Below are 27,006 nucleotides of genomic sequence, written 5' to 3' on the forward strand. Positions count from 1 at the left end.
GCTGGGCCTGGAGCAGCAACACAACCAATTCCATGTCCAGTGGTGGAACAAGCCTATCCCTGCAGGTCAGTGCTGTTAAATGTCTTCTGGGAGCCAAATCCAGTAAATTGGCTGCACACAGCTCATCACCATGTGAAGTGTATTTAGAATTTCACACCTGTGAGTTATAATAAAAAATATGCTAACATATATAGCAATAAGGTGTGATTTGTGATGTTAATGACTTCCCATCTATACATTTACTGGCAAAATATACTGCATAATATATGAAATTGCTTTACTGCTCAGAGCACAAATGGTGCCTCCTGATTGGCTCAGTTCAGTGCCATATGTTGTATAGAAAATATATTTATACCCAACGAAGATATAAATTGTAAGGAAGCCTTGAGTACAATGATAAAATTATAAACACATTTTCTGCCTGTTGAACACAGAATTTATATTTGTAATCTTATCTTGGTTGTGTTGCAACAGTCAGCTTGGCTTCTGTTTTTGCCCCTAAAGGCTTTCTTCAAATATTCCCATACTAGAAGTGTTTTTTGATGCTCTACAACCAGACAATTAAGTGAGTACAAAGAGCAAAATAATTACTTCACACAGCCAGTATCGTGTCGTGTGTGGTAATTTCTTTCTTCCTTTTAGTTTATTTGATCTAGAGATATGCTACACTGATAGACTGGCTTCCAAGTCCATACTCAACTCAGTTACCATCAGCTTTAAGAGAACATTTCTGTTCAAAAAAATAAGTAAATGTGCAAAAGCTTGAAAACTGGAGAAGGTTAAACTGCTCCAGGGATTTTTCATTCTCGTTAACTGATAAGAACATTTCAAATTTAAAGACTCCTGCTACAATTTTAGATATATATATGTAACTAATTCCATCTCCCCAATTGTTTAAGTTAAGTTATCATATAGCAAGTTACTTTAAATTTAACCAGCAGGTTTGTCCTTCCTGAAAGGATTTAGGTGTAAAATATGCAAGAGGAGAGGAGAGGTGATCGTGCCTCTTGCTATCTCTACACCATCTACATCAGCCTGTGGAGGCAGATGGACCCCTTTGAGGACAACTCACCCTGTGACCGTCTTTGTCTCCACAGGAAAACAGTCCTGGGGTAGGCAGACCCCTAGCACAGTCCTCTGTCAGGTGGTCATGATTTAATGACTGACTCAGAGACTCAGAGCCTTGGCAAGTGTGTTTAATTTGAAATACAGATTTCTGACAATCCTGGTAAGACGTTCACCAAGTTGGCCAAGTCTTTTTTTGCCTTTTTTCCCCCGTTTTCAAGAGAGAAATGAAGATCTGTTTAACCTCTGCCAACTTCGTTAGCTGATTGATGGGCTTGCTGGCCTGGCCGAGCACTGCTCTGAAGGTTAGGTTTCCTGAAAGCAGGAGGAAAATCCCCCCATGACCACTCTGGCACTTGTAGAACAAGCAATTTGTCTGACTGGCTGCTGAATGTATTAATATTTGAAGCTAATTTGTCTGCTTGAATAATCTGGTGCCAGATCATGTAGCCATTTATCAGTTGTAATGGGAAGACGCCGCTCTTGCTGGACTGCCTCTAGAAGGTAACCACCATAACCTTGGTACATTTGACACAGCTGATTGTGGAAAATTACTTTGCAATATTGTTCTCACTGCTTGGTCACAAAAAGTGTTTAGTAGCTTTATGTTGCAAGGTTGGACTAAATTATATCTCTGTAGTCCAGATGAAGCGTAGCAAATGAATTTGCAGATGTACCAACAGTACCAGTTAGAAGAGGGTGTCTAATTCTTCTCAGCTAAACCTCATGCAACAAGTACATGCGTTGGAAGAGAGGGTTCTCAGCAGAGGTTTGGGGAGGGGAGAAAATGCTCTGTTTAAAGGTAAATACCACACAAGCCAGTAAAACTCTGCCCACTTTCAGCAGGCGACTCTCTGCCCCGGGCTGTGCTGCTGACAGATGTGGTGGGACAGCAGATGCGAGAGCAATGCTGTCAGCATGAATGAGAGCCTTCGCTGGAGAACATGTGTTTGGCAAAGCCACCTGTCAAAACCCACGCAGGATGACCACGGACTGATCCTTGAAGTGTAGTCAGAGATTTAGAATGTGGGTCAGAGTGATTTGGCAAGAGGGGATGTTGGTGGCGGGGAGGGAGGGAGGAGGGAAGGGAGGAGTGCCAGCAGGAAGAGAAGGAAGCTTGATTTGACCAGCAGGCGTTGTCATCTGATAGAAAGACAGTACAGTTTAATATATCAAAAGCTTTTATTCAAATCAATTACAACGACCCTTTTGGCTGTCAGACTGAGGCATAGCTCCATGCTAGGCAGCCTAAAGAAGGCAGAAGGCAGACTGATAACAGTTCATTCATTTGTTGTCATTGAATGACACAGATTTGTGCATGTGCTATCTGCTTGCTACATCTCGACAGAGACCGGTACAGGCAGGCTAGAAGTACCAGGATGTGAAGAGTATCTAGTTTGGGGGTTGGCTTGTATCTTGCTCATATCCTACCAAGAGAAAGCCAATATACACACAAACTGAATATCATGAAGCAAAAGAGTTGCAAGCCACTGACAGATGTTTTTTTAGCGGTGCTATCTCTGTGGATTTGCTCAAAAGCTGGTTGTTTTCAGATGGAGACTGTAATAGTTCCAAAATACAAGGCTGCAATCCACCAGTGTAGCTGAATCTGTGCTGATTCCCTGTAACAGCAAAGCTACATTTTGTTTTATGTGGCATGTAATATTGATTAAATTCCTGTACATGGCCAACAAAGGTCACTCTCCTTATGCCTGGCTGTGTCAGAGTTACACAGGCGCTCCCACCACACTGCACAGACTAGAGAACACAGAGATGAGCAGATAATGAAGTCTTCAAGGACCAAAGTCAAATTTCATCCCACCTCTCATGTGGCAAGGCGGTAACTATATTTCACTCCCAAGACTTTTTCATCCCCAAAAGGTTTTATATTATACCCTGACTGTTATATGCCATATAAATCAGAATTTCAGGAGGACGCAACATCAGGCTAGTTCTCTGTGCATTCACCTCAACTTCTAAAGGTTACAAATACAGAGAGTAATGAGACTGGATACATCCCAGTGTCTGTTCAGAGACTGTAATTACTAGCCCAATGTGTAATATGACTATTAAGTACGTGATCCAGCATGGTGTTCTGCCTTCTGAGTTATCTGAAGCAAATGGTTTCTGGGGCAGCAGCTCATCAGGGTCAAATACCACCTCCTTGTACAGCATCTACAGTCATGAAGGTCTGGAAGCTCTCAGACAGGGCTCTGCTGCACCTGTGATGTTCAGTCGTGGCACAGCAAAAACACTAGCACAGGTTTTTTGTTGTAGTAACTGCTGGTTATAGACAAACACTTAAAGTAGGCTCAATGCTATAAAGGTACAGAGAAGGCCAATCTGCCCCAGATTTTCTGCCACACACAATTCAATTCCATGTTTTTATCACTTGAAGTGTGTGGGTCAATCTGCCCCCGTCATTTTAAAAACATGCTTTTAATAGCACACATAATGTGCTTAACGTTAAGCACATAAGCAACCCTATTCATTTTTTGACAAGGTAAAACTTTTGTTGAAGCATATTTTTGACTGATGGCTGTAGACCTTAGTCCTACACGTACTCCTATGCCACCTGTGGTGGGCTGACCCCAGCCAGCAGCTAAGTAAGTCTTCACACAGCCACTTGCACACTCTCTCCACACCTGCTGGGACAGGGGAGGGAAGAGGAAGAGCAAAACCATGGAAACTCATGGAATGAGATAAAGATAGTTTAATAAGCAAAGAAAATAGGAAGAAGAGAGGGGATTCCCACCCCAAGAACTGATGCAAAGGCATTCATCCGGAAGCCCCCACATGCAGACCAATGCCCAACTAGTCCCCTAGAAATTGATTCTTCCTCCTCCACATCCATTTTGTTGTGAAGTAGGATGTTGCATGGTATGGAATATCCCTTCTTTGGTCATTTTTGCTCAGCTGTCCCAGCTGTGTTCCCTCCCAACTTCTTGACCACCCCATGTCTACTCACTGGGACAGAGGCAGAGAGACAGAGAATGCTTTGGTACTGATCAGCAATAAAGTGTTGGTGTGCTATCAACACTAGTTTTAGTCACATATCCAAAACACAGCACCACATGGGCTGCTACAAAGAAAATTAACTTCCTCCCAGCCAGACCCTGTACAGCATCATGACATGACATGGACAAGGACTGATGAGCTCAGATACAAAATGTGTATGAGAGCTGGATTGATTTTTTTTTGCACAAGTGGAACTGGAAAAGAGGATATTAATGTAAGTGTTTGTAGGACTAGGAGTTTTGGTTGCATTTAGTCAGACCTGGCAGCACTATTAATGTATGCCTAGCGTGACTGAGACTCATGCTGTAGTTGTGGCCCCTGAGCACATCTTTACAAAAAACCCAATTACTAGAACTATCATGATTGTAGGCATACAATTAGAAGTCTTCTAGCTGATACTGAAAACACTTCAATAGAAGAGTTATGGGAGTAAAATTACTATATTGCTTGGAAAGACTGTCACTGAACATGAGGTATTAATCTCCCCTGACGCATTCCCTTAGATAAGCTACAGCAAGCGTTGCTCTTACTCTTCTTTGTCAAAGCCCACCTTTTCTGTGCCTTTGTGTGCCAAGTACTACCAACAATAGTAGCAAAAATCATTTGTGGACCCCATCCTCTTCTAGCCTTGCATCTGCTTTCCACCTATCTGAAGTCATATTACTCAAAGAGTATCAAGTGCTGCAGTGACAGGGCTGGAGGGGAAGCAGGATGGAGGCTCATGGGGCAGGTTATACAGGATCCCGGGGTGATAGGCAGAAAAGTCTGCTTGGAAACACCCAGCGGGGCTGAGGAAGGCATTTTGCTGCTGCTGTTTGTGAAGGGTTGCCAAGGCTTTGGAAAGGTTCCCTCATTGAAGGGCGCTAGGATGCTGAGGGCAGGGGTGCACGGAGTCCCCTCGTGCCAGCATCGTGTGGGAAGCTCCCACAGGCAGGGTGTGTGGATGGCCAAGGCAATGCAGATGCGCCCATCAGCTTATAATGTCACTGTACAGACAAGGTCTAGGCTATGAAAAACAAACAAACAAACAAACAAACAAGCTCTAATTGAAATGACTTTATTTTTCACATGGTCTGTTGGGTTTTACTGGTACTCTGTCCCAAAAATTACACTGGTCTTTGGCTTCCTTAACAAGCATCAAACAGCAGAACTAAGCTGTATATTTTTCTTGTATTCCTAATTTAATTTTTTTTTAATAAAGCCGAGTGTCTGGCATCAGATATGGGCTACATGAGATTTTGTAGTCTGAGGCTCCAAGTTGATAAAACAAGTGTAAAACCAACAATAAATGTAAAATGATATGAAAAATCATTCTGTTACACTGATCTGCTTACATACCTTGCTATTTCTGAAGGCAAATTCACAACTGCTTGGAGAAGTTACTCTGGGAGGCAGAGCAACCAAATTACCTTTGAATCAGGAAACTAATGAGGCTATAAAACCTCAAGTAAGCTTTGAAATCACCTACTTTCCTTTAGTCATCCTTGATTTGTGGGGGGAGAGACAAAACAACCACAAGGGAAAGGAGACTCAGCAGCTGATCCTGCTGTGAGTGTTTTGGAGTGGGTAATGCCATGGGGCTTTGGGTTTGCTACTACCATTACAGCCACCCCAGGCCTCCCTGAAGGAAGCTGCCTGGAATAGCTGCTGCTGGAAGTGTCAATTTATCTTCATTGCTGCACCTCAAAGAAGGAAGAAAATATATTTTTCTCTTTGCTATGTGTTATAAAGGGCCAGTGTTGACTAAGAAGGGGCATCCACAGTAAGTGGTTACACCTGAAGGAACACACACACAGTGAAATGAGAAGCAATCATTTCAGATCTACTAAAGAGGAGGCCTAACCAGCTGAAGGAGATATCCGAAATGAAGGTGGTCTTGATGCTGCATAGAACCTTCATATCATGCCTTTGTGGCACAGAGACCCTTTAGAGCCACACTGTGTACAGGTGGGTGGGAAGGTTTTGTATTTTATCATCAGTTGTATTTTCTATGCTTCTTTTGTTTCTTTTAATCTTACTGTATGTATAGTCCTTAAGCTTTGGTTTAGTACTCTGTGAAGCTGCCCTTCCAGTGATAGACTCGGTTTGCTGACAAAGCAGCCCAGGAAGCTTTTGGGAGCATTGCTGTTAAAAAGATACAGATACCTGCATGTGATCACCTCTCTCACCATCCCCGTTGCTGCTCTTTCAGAAGAGCTTAGCAAAAATCATCTACCTCAAGCCCTGGAGAGATGATGAATTGGGTGATACATATGGCTAACCATTTACAGTGTGTCTCTCTTCATTTATGTACCTCATATAGTGGTGATTGAAGAAAACATCCATTCCTCTGTTCCTCCCAAACTAGGACTGATGTCTCTGTAAATCCCTGAAGCTGTATTGGGCTTGTAATTGTGTAACTTCTGCAAAGGGAGGCTGTTTCCATGAACACTTAAAATGGCTGTCACTGCTGGTTTCTTTCTGTTGTCTCCTCTAAAATACCACCCTCCAGGTAGCTTTCCTGGAGGAAATACCTCCCCTCCACGTTCATCTCCTCTTTCTGCTCCTGATTCCTTGTTTTTTCTATTCCTGTCTCCTGAAGGTCTCACCTGTTTTTTCTTCTTGCCAAAATATTGTTTTACCCAAGCCTGGATTTCTTTATCATTTATATTGATTGATACCTGAAGTATGAGAGTGAGGATACAAAGCTGCTTGCTTTTTTTAACTGTCTCCAGTCTTAAGACACTGTAGTTCACAGACTGCCGTTTGGGTCAACATCACACAGACTCAGTAACACGGGTTTGACTATGTCAGAAGAACAAAAAGAGATAGTCATATCAACAGTAAAACAATAAGAAACATTGCAGAACTCTCTCCTCCTCTTTTCCTTTCCCCGCTTCATCCCCCAAGACTTACATGTGCAAAGTACGTCTGCAAGAGTACAGCAGCTGAAATAATGTCTGGCAGATGCTGGCAACCTTCTCTCCTTGGGAGAGATTGCCATGATTCTTGCTGCATTTCAATAAATCTCATTCACATTTGGGATCACGTCGCCTGTGCCACCTTCTGTCCTAGGGTTCCTACACACACTTAGCTGTCATATGTCTTGAAACCATCGGGAAACACCAGACACACACAGAGGCACGTTTCAATAAATGTGTGGTAGAAACCAGTATTTAGTGTCCTGCAATTACTGCAAAGAAGTATGTTTGGCTGGTATAGCTGGTCAATACCTCTTGTGAGGAATTTATATTAGAGGCTTGAATTTTGTTTCCTAACACTAGAGTTTCCAAATGAATCAGAGCATTTTCTACAACAGGCTGAAGTGCTACAGAGTTTATCCAAGGACCGTAATTCTTCTCAGGGCTGGGGTTGTTTTTCCTAAGTTCTTCAGTACCTCTGTGTAATTTATAGCATGGCTGGTATCTGCCAGCTACATTTTAAAGCAATTTTAAGAGACGCTTTCCAGCTGCAGAGGAAGCCCATCCTCATGTCTTCAGATCTGAATTTTGCAGTGGTTTTGAACGGGCAGTTGAAAAGCTGTGAGTCATTCTGCTCAGGCTGGATCTTTTTGCATTTAGAGGCTCTCAAAATATTTTAACTTTGATGCATTTATATACCTACCATCCCCATCCCAGATGGCTAGCACATTAAAAGGATCTTTTTAAGAACTGAAATACTGTGCAGTTTGACTCTTTCTTGCATCAGGATTCCACATATATTTGAATGGCTTCAGTACTCTGTCTGCAATGTCTCCTTGGTACTGCTGGGTGAGAGGGAGATCCGGACCAGCGGATGGTGCAGCAAACCATTGCTGGCTCGTTCCCCTTTCTTGCTGCTTCTCTGCTGCGCTTCCTACATCTGTGACCACGAGGCAAGTCCCAGCCTGGTGCAACACTGGTCAGAGCGCTTGGGAGAAAGAGGAACCATCCAAAGACCGTGGAAGTGCAGTGCAGTCATCCTCAGGACAGGCACGAGCTTTAATGATGTAAAACAATCCACTGGCAGAACTGGTAACAGCCCCAGTAACAGCGCAGTTTTACTCACTTTTTAACTCCCCCCAAGTCCTTCCAGAATTGGTATCTTTTACCTCACAGCAGTCATTCTTCCCAAGAACAAATGCAACATCACCCCTTTCGTAGCAGCAGACACGGAGCGACGGGCAGGGCATGCTCAGGGCTGCAGAGGAACGCTGTGACAAGAGGGAGTACTGCAAGCCCAACATCATCTCCTCTGGGTACAGCAGGGCAATTTTCGGGTTCTGCACTTGTGCACGTGCATCTTTAAACACGCACTTCACCTCTTTATATATTGGCAGGGCACACCTTGCTATTGGCCAGATCAACACTGGATCACACAATAAACATGCTCTGGAGGCAGCTCACTATTTACAAGAATTAATCTGAAAAGAGGCTTAGCTGAAGGCACTCAGATGCCAAGAGATATCAAATTAAACGAGATTTTATCATGTATGTAATTATTTATTGAGCTGAGAATCCATACAAGGTAAACAAATGTTTACACTATCATACAGTAAGCATTTCCAGGGCTTAATAAAAATGATTGTCACTCACTGTGCTTCACAAAAAAATTCATTTTAATGAATAAATAATTTGATGAAATCAAAAAATATTTACAATATAAACAAATGAAAAAGCTTTGGATATATTAATCTGAGCATCCTGCATTTTGCATTTTCTAACTGTATTTCTATCAAGATTCTCTCTCTGAAATGGTACAAAGTGGATAGAAATTACAACTCAACAAAGTTAACATGATTTGGTACATGTCTTTCCATTAGTTCAGATAAGCTACATATGATTCATTTATTATGCACGTGTTAGAATACAAATATAACTAAAATCATATATTATCAAAATGCCAGACAGCATTCTCCACAGAACAGAAATGTACACTAGGCTGTGACAATAACTGAGAATCACAGGCAACGAAATATAACAGAAAAGTACAAATTCCTTCATAAGAATATAATTGTGCTCTCTTATTTACCAGAGGACTATGCTGCTTCACCACATCAATGGCTATGAATACAGTGTTCAACAACTGCCATGTGGTTTGGTGTACGTTCATATGGGTGTCAAGCAGCGGCATTATAGTGGAAAACGGGCAGTGCAAGCAGCTTTATAAACATCTTTTCGGGCTCTTAAAAAGAGCCAATTATACAAAGCAGTATAAGCATAACACTGAGAAGTCTTCATCTCATTTACACAGATATCATGAAGCGACTTGCTTTGTTTGTGGTGGTGAAGGGAGGAACTTTGTCTGTGCTGTTAATGCAATCAGCCAGAATTCAAGTATTCCAAAGCCACTTCATAGCAGAATTTGTATTGATCCTGAAAAATCAAAACAAAACCACAAAGTCAATTATTGAAGGAACTTAATTAAGGGGATCAATATTTCTCTTCTGTTAAAATTATTTACTAACAGCTGTTGTCAATGGGAACCAGTTTGCAAATCCAATTTATATTCAGATAAGAAAATCTTTATATTAACTAGATAATAGACACTACATACAGTAACTTATGGTACTCCTCATATTAGATGTGTATTTAGCTGCTCTACTACACTTGTATGAGAAAAATTGACTACACATAAGCAAATTGACTTGCAACCCTTCTGTCATCTGTCAAAATGCTCATGTAGTGCTGCTTTACCAGAATTGGAGTTACTGAAATTCCTCCCTGGAAATGTTTATCATTAAAATAGACCCAGTATCTAGTACTTCCCAAATCATAACTTATATTTTAAAGTTGTTTATACACTTGCTAAATTTCAGGGCAAAAGCTGCTTACAGTTACTCCAATACGTGCAGCCTGAAGCCACGCTCAAATACTGTCCTCTCCCAGTGCACCAGGCACTTCAGCTAAATTAACTGGATTCATTTCAATTAATATTTAGCAATTAATAGCAATGCATACGTTAGGCTCTTAACAGCTCTTCTGTTACCCCGGCTACGTTTTCAGGTGCCAAACCTGTGCTTCAAATGCAGACTTCCTGGTTTTATTTGCAACTGCTTGGAAATGGGATGGATACCAGAAAAATCCCCTTCCTGTGGCATGCAAACCCTTTCTGCACCCTTTGGAGATGGAGGGTCGTGACTTTGTCTCCTTCACATCTTCCGTGCTACAGAGAGGCCAGTGCTTTTGACTGACCCTTGCCCACTCTGCAACTGTTATAACCTGGGACTGGTTCTGTTTACTACCTTTATCAATGATCTGAACAAGGGGATGGCGTGCAACCTCAGTAAGTTTGCAGAGGACACCAAGTTGGGCAGGAGTGTTGATCTGCAGGAGGGTAGGAAGGTTCTACACAGGGATCTGCACAGGTTGGATCAATGGGCCAAGGCCAATCGGATGATGTTCAACACGGCTAAGTGCCAGGTCCTGCACTTGGGTCACAACAATCCCATGCAGCGCTATGGGCTTGGGGAAGAGTGGCTGGAGAGTTACATGGTGGAAAAAGAGCTGGGGGTGTTGGTCAACAGCCAGCTGAATATGAGCCAGCAATGTGCCCAGGTGGCTAAGAAGGCCAACAGCATCCTGGCATGTATTAGAAATAGAATGGCCAGCAGGATTAGAGAAGTGATTGTCCCCCTGTACTTGGCACTGGTGAGGCCCCACCTCGAATACTATGTCCAGTTTTGAGCCCCTCACTACAGGAAAGAAAAGCCCCTCACTACAGGTGCTGGAGCGAGTCCAGAGAAGGCAATGAAGCTGGTGAGGGGTCTAGACCACAAGTTTCATGAGGAGTGGCTGAGGGAACCGGGGTTGTTTAGCCTGGAGAAAAGGAGGCTGAGGTAAGACCTTATCGCTCTCTACAGCTACCTGAAGGGAGGCTGTAGCGAGATGGGGCATAGTCTCCTCTCCCAAGTCAGAAATGATAGGACTAGAGGAAATGGCCTCAAGTTGCACCATGGGAAGTTTAGATTGGATATTAGGAAAAATGTCTTCACTGAAAAGGCTGTCAAACATTGGAACAGGCTGCCCAGGGAAGTGGTTGAGTCACTTCCTTGGAGGAATTTAAAAGACATGTTAGATGTGGTGCTGAGGGACATGTTATAGTGGTCACTTGACAGTGTTAAGTTAATGGTTGGACTTGGTGATCATAAAGGTCTCTTCCAACCAACACAATTCTATGATTCTATAATTTCAAATGATGCAGTCACTGATGACTTCACAGTTTTGAGTGTGTAGACCCATCCCTCTTCTGTTTTCATTCTTACTACTTGCAGTATTTACCCAAACATTTAAATGAAACAAAAAAGCCAAAAGAAGTAGTAGGTACAGGTTCCCTGAATTCTGAATGAGAAAAGAACAAAAAGGAAGAAAGGAAAGAAAGGAGCATTATGTAAATTATTCCTTTTCTGCTTTATTGCATATATTTTTCTAAATAAATGAAAATTACTTTATAACTACATAACAGATCAAAACGGGAGATCAGCCCCTCATCCATTTCCATTTTTCCTTGCTCATTTTATGCTGATTTACTGATTCAGCAGAATAACTGTCATTTTTAGTAAACTCAATACATGTCTTAAAGAATAGACATATATTATTTTCCACTGAATTCACTTATATGTGTCCTTTGTACATTTCTATTATTCACTTGATGGTGAATCTTAAAAGTCTCTTTATGTTAGGTAGCTTCAGAGAGGTATATTTATTTTTTTTTTTTCTAGGACATGCACTAGTAGGTCCAATAACATTTACCACAAAATGCTTTGGGCTTTCTGTAATAGACATTTTTTAATACCATGTTTTACCTTTGTACGATGGCTGAAGAATTTCATAGATTTTCCATATTGTATGGATATGGCATTCAGATTTTTAGACTTGCAGGAAACCAGAGGTTTCAATGAAATTAACAGATGACTCTCTAAGTACAGACCATAAAGATTGCCCTTCATCTAGTCAGAAAGTGCATAACAGGTATTGATAAAGCACTCTTGAAACTATTTTTATGAAATACTGTTACGATTCTGAGCATTTCATCTTTTACCACAGAATTTTACAAAGGTAGATGAATATTATTGTTCTCAATTTTCAGATGTGGAAACTGAGGCAAAGACACTTTAATATAAGAAAGGTCATAAAGGATAAAGTCAGTAACAGGATCAGGAAAAGAACTCAATTGTCCTGATTCCCTTTTACCGTGAAACAATCTACATGGAAAATGAAACCTTGCAAATTCAAATATTTGTTCCTACAAAGTAGCAGACCAAGACTGAAGAGATGTGGTTCTAACTGTTTTGTCAGTGAATTTTGTGATAATGAGCAAAATCCTGATTGTCCCCTGCCTTCGTTCCTCTGTCTATACAATAAGGAAAACAATACTGATCTCCTTCACAACTGCTTTGACATCTCCTAAAGAAAAGGCCTTACAAGGCCTCTCAATGCTGTCCAGAAATTCTCAATACCCTCCTGAATTTACTAAAGGCTATTTTTATATTCTAAAAAAAATACATTTAGCTTTTGATCAAAAAAAAATCTCTGCTGAAAAATGGAGACAGCTGCCTGACAAATCTATACGTGGAGAACTGTCACAAACGGGAATTTATAGAGAACATTTTCTTCAACTGTACATCTTCACACTGGTAATTTTCTTTTTATTTCTATAAAATAAATGAATAAGAGATCAGTGTGTTTTGTGGACTTAAACTCTGGGAGAACTGAGAACAGCAGGCCTGCCAAGTCTCTATCCAAACTATACTATCTGAATGAAGAAGTAGGACATTTTTCTTAATATCTAGGAAATAAAAATGTATGGTTCTCAGCATGATGATTCTCCTCCTGAGAATATAAACTAGAGAAAGAGGAGCCAAATAAGCTGCTCCCTCCCAACACTGTGAAAGCTTCATAGTTCTCACTGATAGAAGATTCACAGTTCCACATCGCTGGCTCATGGCCCTGTGGTGCTGCTTGTAAACTCCCTCCTCGCTCAGCACAGCTGGCAACATCTGGCTTTTTTCCATGAGCCCGGCCGGAGCAGGGCCTAGGGGAGGATCTGGGATTTCTTAGGTAGGATAGATGAGATGACTGTGATGGAGGATGTGATGGGAGATGTTCTTCTGTGGGACAGATGAGGTGCTGTGATATGTGTGGTGGAGAAGTGGATGGCCCTATCCATCTACACAGGGCCTGAAAGCCTCACAACAGAAATCCCTCCTTTCTGCCCATTTTACAGTGTTTCACACCCCAATTTCAGCAGCTCATCTGAGACAGAGGGATCTCTCCTAAAATTACAAGAGTCTTGACCAGCTCTATGACATGCCTCCTGCCTCACCCTGTGCACTCTCTAGCAAAGGTGCTGAAATATGACCCAAAATTGTTTAACCAGAGCTTGCAAAATAAGCTCAGATTGGTTTAGCATCCCTGTAGCTGCCCAGCTGCTGCTTCCTCCTGCCTATGATGCTAAATTGAATACAGCTGCCTCTCAAGCAAGCACCTCTACATCAGGATGTTGTAAAACAAGGTCTTTTATAGCCCAGGCTTCAGAATAGGGTATCATGCTACACCCATCTCCAAGCACAGAACTGCACACTGGAGTGTAAGAACCTGCTGGTTTAAGCTGTTCTGCAGCTCTTGTGGCATAGCAGCTGGCACTTCAGCAATTCTCCATTTAAAAAGAAAGCTCATAAAACACTCTCTAGGAAAATAATTGCACATGGCCCCTTGTTTCTGAACTTCTCTAATCTTTCTATGAGATAGAGCAACCATAATTAAATGCGATATTCTGGATGTCAAACTGAAATTCATGGCTTTGATAAATATTAGGTGATTAAGCTATTTATAAAATATATAATTTGAAAATCTGGCATTTCATTTTACATAACTATTATTTCTACCATGCAAGGGCTGCTCTCCACTTGGCTCAGCCTGCTAGAAAAGAAAATTAATAAGGATGTTCGTCTGAAAGTTTAAAACTCTTAAAAAATTCAAATGAACAGAGACAAAGTCTCCTTGGGAAGAAAGCAGTGTAAAAATACTCTTACAAGTGAAGTGACTTCATTATCCCCTTTGAAAATGACTTGCTTGCTTTGTGAACAACTCCCACTGCAAATCTTGGAAATCTTACTGAGTCTTCTGAGAAAATGGAACATTTTCTATTTAGTGGTGCAGTTAAAAAGCTCATACCAGAAGGTCCACCATGTTAGGCTTATTATTCCTCAGTGTCTTCACAGCATGGAATACGTCAACAGCCCTCTGATGTTGAAGCATTTCACAAACAATACTGATTGCACAAAATGTCCCACTGCGGCCACCTCCATTCCTACAATAAAAATGATAAAATGGCTCAGTTAAAATCGACTCCATGTTACAAGTTCATACAGCACCAGGGATGGCTGCAGAAGGTTTGAGTTCCAGCAGGGAGAAACCACACAACATTACTGCCTCCGAAGGCTGCTGAACTCTAGGCAGAACATGATTTTTAATTGGAATTAATGGGTTGAATGATCTCAAAGCTATGATTCAGAATCCAGCTGGCTGAAAGCCTGGAGGGAATTGAGTGGCTGAGTTTTGCACCACCCTTGAGTGAACACATGAGACAGCATAAAGAGGATGCTAAAAGAAAGACAAGGTACTTTTAGATTCAGTTCAACACGCCTTTGCACTGTAAACACACATGGTTGCAATGAACATCAGTCCTGGAAATGTTACAGAGAAGGTGTCTAAGCTCTTTTATTCCAGATCCTGGTGCTTTCCTCCTGGGCTCAAAGGTGTTTCGGAGGACCAGCAAAAGCACCCAAAACCTCTTCTGTAGGAGCCCTTCTGGTGGCTCCACCTTCAGCGTGGCACTAGGTGGTGGTGGTGCTGCGATATTCCCCCGGCAGCAGGCAGAGGGGCCGGCTGCCTGGCAATGACTACTTTTAGAAGTCTATGTATTTCCCCCTCCACCCACGGTATCAGAGGATGAGAACCCGAAGTGACTTGCTAACAAAGAAGCCAGGCACAAATGTTCATGTGCATGATCAAATACAGTATGTAATAAGACTTTATCCCTGGTTATTTTTAATCTGTGAGAGAATCTCTTTCTTTCTGGAAACCCTATTATTTCTACAGCTATTCTAATCAGAATCTTTAGGCTGCGCTTCACTGAAAATAATAAACCTTAATAATTACCAGAGTGCAGACTAGTTTAGGTAGCGGGTCTTTCAAACCAGCTTCGCAAATGGTTGATTTTCAAAGGAAGCTACAACGTCGCACATCTGTCACATCCAGGCAGTATGAAAAGAATGCTCTCTGCTGCCAAAACATTGCCTGATATTGTGGGACTCTTTGAGAATTTTAATTAAAATAAAGTCATTTAAAAGGATTATATTAGAGCTTTTTCTTTCTTTACTGCCTGGAAGTGACGCATGTGTGATGTTGTACAACTATTTAATATCATCAGCCACCTCAGAGATAACAGTAATTTACACTTCAAAAGGGTCTTTTCAGCTAAAGATCTCAAAACATTAATTAATCACACTGCACAATGCTCCTTTGATGAAAGTATTATTATCCCCATTCTACAGATGGGGAAACTGAAGAGCAGTGACTTGTTCAAGGTCAGTGATAGTAGGAATTATTAATACATTCTTAGGTTTTCCTGCATCATTCCAACATTGGGTCCCAACTTTTGAAAGTGTGTGTGCTTTGCATGTGCTTTTCCTATTAGCATGTCTCTTCTCAATGGCAGCATCTTTAAGCAGATGTTTAGAGGAAGATGGAGACAACTTCAAGCACTGAAGACTTGGTCTCAAAAGATCAACTACTGCTAAGGGAAACAGCACGTACAAGTATTAAGTCATTTCAAAAGGAGGATGGTGCTAAAATGGATGAGACTCTGCACCAGTGGAGCACAAAGGTCACAGGAGGACAAAAATATATGCCATTATTACAGAAAGGTAAGGCAATTAAAGGATCATCATAACTGGTCTGTCATGCCACTTTTGCTTCTACGCTTTATGTCTGGGAGAGGAATCATCCCTTCAGTGCTACTTATTTCTATAGTCCTTATCTGTAGAAATAAAAGGTACATTGTTCTGAAGTTACAGGTTCGATTTATTCTGAATAAATATGCACCTTTCCCATTTGCAAAAGTCACTGAACATCTTTATATAAAATAGAATTAACTTGTACCCATCATCTTTTCACAGGGGTCTACCAAGGGACAGAGAGGGAATCTCATGAATCTTCCTCTAATGTTCAAAGCTCTTAAATGAGCAGCCGTATTATTTATTCAGTTCCTGATTAGGACAGATACCTCTTCACCTCTTCACAAATCTTTTAAAATCTGGCACAAATCCTGTAACATTATTCCTTTACTTTCTCTCTCCTGTTTCCAGTACTTACAAGCAATGTACGACTGTGCGTCCCTCTCCCCCGTTATATTCCTCCTGCCACTTCTCCACTTGGCGGATGAGCTTCAAGAAGGAGCGTTTAGAAACTGGCGTGTCTCTATACATGGGCCACCCCAGGAACTGGAACTGCTGCACCATCCGGTAGCCATCTTGGGGCTGTAGAGATTCAGACAACAAGCAGGAAAAATAACAGGTGGTTTTTTTTTTTTTGGTACATAATTTAGATATTTGCATCGCTGAAGAAAGTTGCTCAAGCAGATCATTGCTGAGAAACTACTAATGTAATTTCAACTGCCCTTGAGGAGTTATGACTTTTAATTTCCAACAGAGTTATTAGAACAAGAGGTTTTAAACAGAGTGCTATACAAATAGACTAGAATAGGGCAATGGTACAGCTGCAGGATCAAGCAAATAATTGATTAATATCATAGCAGGAACTTGGTAGCAAAGAGGGAGCTGAAACACAACTTCAATTATATACCTTCTTTTTTCATATACTTCAGCATTTTGAAGAATATTTGCATGCTTCTGTCTTTTTTTTTACAAGAAAGGTCAAAATATCTCAAGATATTTTGAAGCAGGAAACATTTAAAAAAAAAAACAACAAAGGAATCCCTCAGATTTTTCTGGCTTATAAAAAAATCTAACTCCATTTTATTTTATTGTCTGCTACTGCAGCAGTCAGAACCCCTCTGGTGAAACGTTACCGAGCAGTTGCTTTATGGTGATTTAAAATAAAAAAGAAGCATGAACAAGTGTTCGTGGCAGAAAATTACAGTCCTTTGAAAAGGGCATAATAAACACACATGAAAACTGTTTTTGTAGTCTAGGATTTGCCACTTTCACTTCTGTGCAAAGTGAGGGCATTTTAGTGCCACTTTTAAAATGAGCAACACACAGAAATGTTGACATTACAATTTTTTCTCTAGAGTAAAAGGTAAAATAGAGGATGTACGATTAACAAGATAAGGAAATGAAACAAAGTGGATTCAACATTAGATATGTTCTTCAATGTGTTTTGTCTGCTTGATGTCAAAATTTGGAATCCAGTGATTTTCTGGCCAGTTTCTTTCAGCTGATGGCCCCTCTTCCCAAAGCACATCGGCCAGACCCAGTGCCTGCTACAGCCCATGTTAATGCTCCTGGAGATCGTGTTTTTATGTTGTCAAGTTTACTGTGAATGCAAAGCCTTCATAGTATTAAAGAAATATCTCGAAGCTTTACAATCTGCTTCCCTGTTTGGTTATTAACATGTTTGTGTGTGTGTGTTTTGGGGGCCTTTCTCTCACTGTCCTGAGACCTACCAGGGCAGTTCCCATCTTTTCTCAGCAGGGAATGGTGCTTATTCCTTGCTGTGGTTCTTCAGTGATCAACACCAGTCCATTGCAAAGGCTCTCTTCATCTGGATGGGGAGAGGTGCCTGGTCTGTGGCGGAATCTTTTTTCCGCTCAGCTTGAAAGACATGCCTCCTTTAGTCTTCTGTCAACTTTACAGGAGCATAAAAGCTGGATATGAGAACGCACTTGTCCTTCTGAAGTACTTACATATATTATGAAGTGTGATTAGCGGGACAAGATCTTCACTAAAAGCCTGGGACTGGTGTTGAAAAACGTGCCTACTATTGGTGCACAGCATTCTTCACATGACACAAGACAAAAATATGCAAAATGGCTAATTTCAAACTGTTGAAAACAGCACTGATTTTAGCATTTCTTGGCTACCAGTCTGAATACCCCATTTATTTCATTTGCATTGAACACACTTGAGATATGCATTAAAATATTTTTTCCTTTAAATACAAATAGAAGGCTTTTATCTCATTGATTATGGTATGACTCAGTATTGCACTGTTGCTCTCAAAAAAATAAGCTGAAAAATGAAAATGGTTTTATGTGAGTTTAACTTTCTTTTTTTTGTAACTTGAACAGAGTCAACTGATCTACTGAGACAGAACTGTTTTGCAAATAACATCCTTACTCTGGCTGCATTATAAATTCGGAATATCCGGCTGATGATGTCTTCTTCTAAATCAGCTGATACAAACTCCACCTGAATAGGACCGTGCCGGTGTACTCCATTTTCTGGCCAGTACTGAGGACACAGCTAGAGAAGACAGCAAACACAAAAGAGCACAGTTAATCACTTTGAATTTCACGCTGCCTCAATATACTCTTCTGGATTTTCCTTTGTGCTACATTCATTACTGACATTCTCACACAGTATCTTTATAAAATACACAGTCCTCCATCGGTTTCAAGCATTCTACTTCTACTTGTGTGGAACAAGCTTAAACAAATGCCTTTTCACTTAACTGAACCCACTACTGCTGCTGTACTCGCCATCCTCTGGTATTTGGAGTAACACATTTCTGACACTCAACGTCAATTCTGCAAGCCTGTATGACAAGGCAGGGAGGATGCTGTCAAACATTACCGTATCTTGGAGACAGCGTGCAGCCCAAAGACCAGAGGCTTGGTACCTCCAACTGTTCTGAAAAGTTGGTAATAATTCAAGCTACATCAGAATATGCGCTTTATACTTTGAAGGGTGCATCAGCTCTCAAAATTCAGGACTTAACTTTCATATCTGTTTCAGTCGTAACTGACGATATTGGCTAATATCAGCATTGCTTTAAATTTTCATCAACTGCTCAATTTCATCTTATCAATGCCACCTGAAAATAGCAATCATGCTTTCTTTAGTGCTCAGAAAACATTACTTCTAGGTATCTGAAGATCACAAACTAACATTACCATTATCTTGCTCAGTTTTAGTGTCTAATAATATCACAATGGCTTAATCCAGGAACCAATTATCATTGGTGTTAATACTTTAAAGATTAAATCAACACTTTGCAAGGAGGTTTTTGAAGCTAGACTCTGCTTGTCCATTTTTTTTCCCATACAAACACTAATGTTATTTTTCCAGGGATATTTACAGCACTTCAAGCATGTAGCATTTGCAAGCATTCACTAAAATTAAGTATGAACCCATGAAATTTTGTTTGCTTGCAGAAGCATTGGTGTCATATTTGGAACTTTATTTCATTCAGTAAAACAGCTGTGGTCTTCATTCTGCTGCATTGCTGTTGGTGATCCAGAGCTGAGCTGACAAATCACATTTACTCCAGATGTTGTTTTGCATTTCTTATAACACTTACTCCTCAACAAAGCCGTTTAGAGATGACTACATTTCAGGGAAACATAATCATTTACTACATCAATTAAAAAGAGACCAGGGTCTGATTTGCAGTAGCTCACTTTAACAAGCTAAAAACAGAAATTTCGAGTAGGAAAATACATTTTCTTTTATCTGAAACCCCCCCCGATTTGCTCCGCTGAGCAAATTGCTTTCCAAATATTGTCTAAACCTTACACAAATTTTTATTATGAAATATGCTGGTGTACAGTATAGCAAAATGTAATGCATACGACTAATGCAAATGCCAGTACTCAGAAAATTTAACATGTGCACAATTTAGTACATGTCTTTCAAATACATAGTAATACTGTTCTAACAGATCTTTGAAAAATGCTTGAATGATAATAAGCAGAGCTGTTTGCTGGAGCTGTTTTAGGAAGTCAAGACTTTCAAGTTGTAAAGAAACCAAAAGCGTTTAGGTCTGTGCATTTTGCATGCATGTGATGCTAGTGACTCTCTTTAAGTCAGAGTCACTGTGAAGGGTTGAATTTCATTTCCCAACAGAGCATAACAATCCACATAAATTGTAATATCTAAACAGAACTGTAAACACTCCATATATACATAAATAATAATGATACCAGTAATTATTAATAAATCTGAATGTAATGTGTGTTTTTAATAAGCTCTGCCCCCTCTCCACTTCCATTTGCTCCGAGGGTTTTGAGATTTATTCCTAATGAAAAGATTGTTACTCACATTAGAGGGAAAAGGTTTAACATACTGCAGAGGCAGGTGCATTAACTGCATATCCCAATAGCTTTTAAAAGCCTGTGAGGCTAATAAATGCTTGAAATAGCCATGCACTATTGTAAATTCAAAACACAGCCCACAAATTAAAAAAACTCTGTTCAGCAGTCCCTAACAGGCTGACTCCCTTGAGTCTTTCCTTATTCACTCAGAAAATAATCTTAGACTCATGAATAAAAGTTTTGTCTTTCATTTCTATTTTTCTCCCTGTAGACAGTTAAGGGCTTGGAATCAGAAATTCAGTCTTTAAAATAGTCTGTGGAATTCCTACACATTCCTTTGGAAGACAAAAAGGAAGATTAGTATGTTTTAAAAACAAATTTTTTATGTTAGAAATAGAAGGAAATGTTTTTCTAGGTATGAATAATATACAACAAAACTGAAAAGATTCTTGGTCCTATCAAGAATAAAAATAACATGCAGTCTGCTATAAAAAAGTAACAATTTCTCTTAACCAATGATTAGCAAATATTTGCATATTAAGAATCCAGATTACCACCACATTACTTCAGCAGATGGTTGGTGCAGTTTGTTGGAACCAAGGAAATGATATCTGTGTAAGAACCTGGAATTGTGCTGTTGTGAGCCAGGCTCTAGGACACTTAGTGATTAATGCTAGCGATTAAATTGCCAAACCAGTAGGTACAGTTTTCCAATTTTCTAAAGAACATGTACAGCATGCACAAGTCTTTTGTAAGGTAATTACATTCCCCCGTACGTTTTGTTGCTCTGTTTTCTCTTCCGAAGGATGCTTTGTCTCCAATCTTGTTTAGTTCCTATCTCATTGCTAACAATGTCATTTTGTGACAAACATAACACAGATTTTCCACACTGGGAACACCTATCCCCTGGTATTTGACCAAGGTCATTGACCTGTTTCAGGCAGGCTAATGAATAGCTGTTGGCTTCTGTTTATGACTTTTGGCTATTATTAGTGTGTTTCAGATTTGAGTCAGAATTCTACAACCACCATTTCTGATTTTTTAGCAGCTGAAGTGTGTTTTCTTATCAGAATAAATTTTTGGCTCATGCACTTCTGTGTGTGTGTATTAACATTTTGGTGGAGAATTCGCTGAGAGTCTGATTTATTCCTCTTTCCAGTGTGTATCTGCAAGTGACTAATCCATTTTTTAGTGTGTTAGTATTTAATGTTGTTTTATAAAACTAATTACATCCTTAAGCTGTTCTGAGTGCACATGAGCTGAAATGCTGAAGCACCAGCACTACTCTGTTGAATGGAGCAGTTTTCTGGACTTACTTGTGCTGGATCGACATCGTTCAGCATAACTATTGAAGTGCAGTGATAATCTAGGACCAATCTCCAGAAATCTTTGACAGTATTTGGTAAGGGATGCTGTGTAACTATAAAAGCTGACGGTTGCTTGTAGCTCTGCAAAGAAAAAACAAGAAGAATGGTAAAAGATAAAAATCCATTTAGCAGAATGACAGTCATAGCCCCAAAACTTTGGGACTGAAAGCATTATTTCTATTTTCTATATAATTAATACATTGTTTTCAGCTCTTTCCCAAGATCTTATATGCTTCAAAGTTAATAAGTTGTATTTGGGCAGAATATGACTTCTGCAGATGTTACATTTCTGAAACTTATTTTATGCCACAGGCATAGAGTAAAATCATCAGAGGTTTTTGCCTCCAATGGAAGTCCTAAAAAATTCCGAGCAACATTTTGTTTCGAGCTGTTAATAGACAGATTAATCTTGGCTGTCTGCACTTAGCTGTTAATTTGAATGATGCCCGTGAAAAGAAATATCTAGTTGTTTTTCAGAAGTATTGTTGAAATTCTGGTCTATCTGACAGCAGCAAGGATACCCAGGGGATAAATTTTAGTGCTTTTGGGGTTTTTTTTAGTACCAGGGTATGTTGTTGACAGAGCTGCTGGGTGGAGCTGTTCCACTGTGTAATTTTCAGTTTTGCCCCCCTGAGTGTTGAAGGCCAGTGTGGCCACACTGGGGCAATTCTTGGGAGGGGCTGCCATTGCCTTCCTTAAGGAGGGCAGGGAAGCCTCTACATGCCTTGAACTGAAGTCTTTGTACCTCAACAGAGATGTAATCTGATCTATAATGTGATCTGATGTAATCAGAGATTTGATCTGATGCAAATGTAATTTGCATCTTTCTTTCACAGTCACTGAAGAGACCACAGAAAATGAATCCAATGTGGTTTTGGGGTACAGATACAGACATGCAAGACATCAGTTCTTTGTTTTCGTTTCAGCAAGCTGCAACCAGCAGGTATCGATGCTGCTGCTACATCAGTCAGCTGCCTTCTATCCTACTGGTCCTGTCTTGCTGGAAATTAGATGCAGATGAGAGATGCTTGAAGGGCTCTGCATTATTCTGTCACTTAGAAGCCCCATCAGGTTTTTTGGGCAAAATTGTTCTCAAACTCACTTGATACTGAATAATGAAAATTATGCTTGCTACCCCTTTTGCTTGAAGGGAGCTTTAAAGGTTTACATGAAGTGATCCAGCTGCACCTCAACAGATGCCAAGTGGAGAGAGTGAAACACATCATCTTGTCTGCTGGATACTGAGTGTTTAGAGAGAGGTACAAATGTCTACTCTTGTCCATCAGTGTAGGGAATATTGCAGGGGATCGGCAAAGGTCCTTTGGGTGGAAAGTGATCCACATCACCTCCATCCTTGAAGCCTTTTGCTCAGACACGCTTTTGGATGCAGCTCATTGCTTCAACAGTGAAGAAGGGAAGAATTTTCAAAGCAAATATTGAGGCACTGCTCTTTCTAAGCAGTACTTAATTTACAGAACAAAACAGTACTGAACTCTCCTGGAAAGAAGACAATGTAATGGCAAGGTTGTAAATTGCAGATCAAGGAACCTCCATTCGAATACAAAATGCTGTTGACCTACTGTGAGAACCTAGAGAAGTCACTTAAACTTTTGTTTGCAGTTTCTCTACATAGATAAACATAAAGATAATACACCCACCTTTTCACAGGAGTGATTTGAACTTAGGCTTAATTTAGGAAAATGCTTTGAGAACTTGGAAGGAAAGAAATGCAAAAGCTGCTATAAACTGTTACTACTCTAGCTTCACTTTTCAAAAAGGCCATTTAGAATGTGTTCATTCTTTGCTAACCTCTGTTTTCTTGTTGTTTATGTGTTTGACAACCATAATTACTACAGTTCTAAATTGTCAAGGATAGGCTATAAATATCTACAGACTGTAAAGGCAGTTTAAGTGTCTTTACTGATACTCTATTAGTGGGATTAGAATTACCATACATGCATTAGGAAAAAAACCGAACACACACACACACACACACACACACACTCAACACACTCTCAATCAGAAATAAACAGGAAGACTGAAGTAATGGCTTGTGTACTATCCTGTGCTGACAGACAATTTTTTTTTGTTAATTATTGTTAAAATTAGAAACAAAGGGAACTGAAGTATTGCTGCAAACCTTATTATCCTGTTTAACTGCCCTAGTGTCTTAATAGGTAACTCTTTTTTTCCTAGACCAGATGGTTAAAAATTTAAGCACTAGGGAGAAATCCAGACACAATGAATTTATCAAAACTCCCTGACTTGCTCCCTGACCATGGCTTTGGAACCTTGGCTGTGACATAACATATGTGGGATCCTAAATGTACTTGGGAGTTTATAGATTTTGTGCCATGTTTTTGGAAAACAAGCTAGAAGGATTTCAGTCTTCTTATGCCGACTCCACTTTCTGGCATTGCTCAGTTTGGAGGGCTGCTTATTCCCTTTTTATTATTAATGATGTAGTGCAGACTTACATCCATCAGTGCAGCATTAATGTAGTTACTACTCTCCCCATCTATTGTTATGAGGAAAGGCAGGCATCTGTCTGGAGGCAGAACATCCATACAGCGATTCTTTTCATGATTTCGTGGCAAAAGTGCTATGCTGCAGTCTTCTACACGCAGTGTCGGAGTCACCATATTTAAAGTCTTTCAAAAAGAGTAAATAATACAATAGAAAAATTAACACAGCAGTGAAAGCATTCCAAAATATTTAAGAACAGATCATCTCAGCATTCAGTTTCAGTAGGAATCAATATGCAGAGAAAGGAAAACACATCACAGACAGCAGGGTTTAGAAGCAAAAAATCCTGGAAGCACACAGATCTGAAAAATAACCTCAAAGACAGCTGTAGAGTAACCTGCCTTCTGGAGAAAGGACAGTGGAAGGAATCGATATGCTTCCCTTGAGTAAAAAGAAGATTTTACTACTACCCTATTGCGTTCTTTTATGATTTGGCATAATTCAAGAACAATTAGTGAAATATTATTTTCCCTTTTTTTCTTTTCAGTCTTCCCCTCCCAAGCCTGGTCCAAAATTCACATGGTTATAAGCATGCATCTAAGAAAGAGTCTTTAGCATGGCTGAACTGTATGGCTTCTAGGTGCTGCTAGCCACAACTTACCCGAAATTCCTCTTTGATCTGGCTGGAGTTAGTCTGAGGATCCAGTTTATTCATTTCATAGTAAACCGACCTAACTTGAGAAGCTGGAATAGATGTGTCCCCACAAAGACAGGCTTCCAGGATAGCATCGTGGATGAACACATACTGTTCCTGGTAAAGCAATTAAAATAATTACTGACATACAGAGCATACACTACTCATATTTTGGTAAATAAAAAATAACAATTAATATGGTTGCCACTAACTCTCTCTGACTTTACGGGGACTCAAGCAAGACCAGAAAAAACAACAGCAGTTTACAAAACTTTATTTCACTTATTTAGAAATTAATATGGAAGGACTGATTCAAACTAGTTACAAGTACAAACAGAAGTGCAGTAACACTCTGGAATAAAACTTGGAATATTTCTGGTTTCTTCATTCTTCTGCACGGTTCTGTAGGCTCTATCACTTACCTGATCCTGAACAAGATGTACTGCTGAATGAATCCTCCCCGGAGAGGAAACACTCATGATTTTCCATCGCAAACCTTAAGTGCAGCATAACTGGGTACTTGTTTGGGCAGGGGTACTTCAAGTTTGTGTGTGGAATATATTCTGTGTATGACTGCATAAACTACCTTCTGGATGGTGCCTACCCTAAAGGGGCTCTAGTTTTATGGGGCAGAAGAATACCTTTTCTTGCAAAATGTAAGGCAGTATTCCAGTAGATTAACAATACCTCAGTTTGCACCATGTTAACTCTCCGAGATCGAAGCTCTCTCACACAATTGTATATGTCTACAACGCCTTCTCTTTCTGCCATATCAAGCATGATGTCAATCACAATGAAGCACCCAGTTCTGCCAGCACCAGCACTAAAGTAAAAGAAGAGCAGAGTTAATGTTTAGCAGTGTATTGGAAAATGTAAAGTACAAGAGTTCATCTTGCAGGTACTTGATCAGTGGGATTACTGAAATTAAGTCTTGCGTTGAGGCATTTGCAGGATTTCAGACTTAGTTGTGCCATTCTTGTTTATATTTTAGGTTTTAAGTTCTTGCGGGTAGAGCTCCGGTGGCTTCATCAACCTGTGTGGGGATGATGCAGTAGAAGAGAAGAAAAAGTAGGTTCTGAGTTTAGTGGACAACACAGTGTTCTACCCACCTGCAGTGAACAACCAGAGGGCCAGCGTTTGGCGGGCTCTTGGATTTGACCTGCCGTACAAATCCCAGCAGGCCTGTCGCGTGGTAGGGTACACCGTGGTCTGGCCACCCAGTGAAGTGAAACTGCCGAATTTCTCGAATCTCATGAGCACCTCTCTGTTGAAAAGACAAGGGTTGAAAAAGAAAAACAAGCTGGAATGTGAAAGAAATTGGATGAGTGACAGCGTAAGAATGTTACTTCAAAAGCCTTGCTGTAAAACATCCACCCCCTACCAATGCTCTGTGGAGACTGTTGGAGATCTTTCTCATAGCAGGAGAGCAAGTTCAAAGGTTACGTATCAACTGGTTTCAAAGCCTTACAACAAAACTGAGTAATTTAGCACTAGATTGGTCAGAAACTTTTAGCAACAAGATAGATGCTCATCTCTATATTTAAGCACTAGGTTGCTTTGAAAAGTGTGGCCTTAAGATGCATGCCATGATCACAGAACAGGTCAGCAGCAAGGCCACGAGCATATAGCACAGATGACATTTGTTTTCGTGCTGCTCTCCACGGGAGTTTTGCTGCTGACTTTGGGGAACTACAATTTCAGCATAATTTTCCTTATCATTTGTCTCCTTCATTGGTCTGAAAGAAACAGCTGAATAGCAAGAAACCTTTTTGCACCTCCAATCATAGGGGCTGTGTTCGTAGCCCTCCAAATGCTCACTCTTCAAGTGATTTGCCACAGTCTAGAAGGACATGGATATGGTAAGACAGGTATAAATGAGAGGCTGATCGAGTAAGTAATTTCCCATGTGACTTTCTGGAGCAGTCTGGATATTAGAGGTGTGTATGCTAAGTCTGATTTTCTTAGTGCTTGTATTTCCCCCTCCCCCTCTAAAAATGTAGCTGCCAGTATTTTATTCTCATTAGAAATCCACAGACCAGAGGCCATCATACATATTTCATAAGCAAACAGCAAAATTATGACACATCATGTCTAGGCTGGACTAAATGTCAGTGATATTAATAACTGGTGGTTTACAGTTTTTCTTCTTAAAGATGTATT

At 40.3% G+C, this 27,006-nt stretch overlaps 1 protein-coding gene across 6 annotated transcripts in view; it reads right to left on the bottom strand.

Moving 5' to 3' along the window:
* Nucleotides 1-8,522: 8,522 nt before the first annotated feature.
* Nucleotides 8,523-27,006, bottom strand: part of PTPRM (protein tyrosine phosphatase, receptor type, M) — a 360,339-nt gene continuing 341,855 nt past the window's right edge. For all 6 annotated transcript variants that reach the window (XM_014938720.1, XM_014938716.1, XM_014938719.1 and 3 more), the window contains 9 exons: nucleotides 25,956-26,110; nucleotides 25,534-25,669; nucleotides 24,814-24,963; nucleotides 24,164-24,337; nucleotides 21,636-21,767; nucleotides 18,404-18,529; nucleotides 16,419-16,582; nucleotides 14,217-14,352; nucleotides 8,523-9,416 (listed from right to left, as the gene is read on the bottom strand). In XM_014938720.1, the coding sequence (XP_014794206.1) occupies nucleotides 9,363-9,416; nucleotides 14,217-14,352; nucleotides 16,419-16,582; nucleotides 18,404-18,529; nucleotides 21,636-21,767; nucleotides 24,164-24,337; nucleotides 24,814-24,963; nucleotides 25,534-25,669; nucleotides 25,956-26,110 (1,227 nt within the window). In that variant the 3' untranslated portion in view covers nucleotides 8,523-9,362. The remainder of the gene's footprint in view (nucleotides 9,417-14,216; nucleotides 14,353-16,418; nucleotides 16,583-18,403; nucleotides 18,530-21,635; nucleotides 21,768-24,163; nucleotides 24,338-24,813; nucleotides 24,964-25,533; nucleotides 25,670-25,955; nucleotides 26,111-27,006) is intronic.

Source organism: Calidris pugnax, unplaced genomic scaffold, assembly GCF_001431845.1.
Source record: "Calidris pugnax isolate Ruff unplaced genomic scaffold, ASM143184v1 scaffold13, whole genome shotgun sequence".
Lineage (NCBI taxonomy): Eukaryota > Metazoa > Chordata > Aves > Charadriiformes > Scolopacidae > Calidris > Calidris pugnax.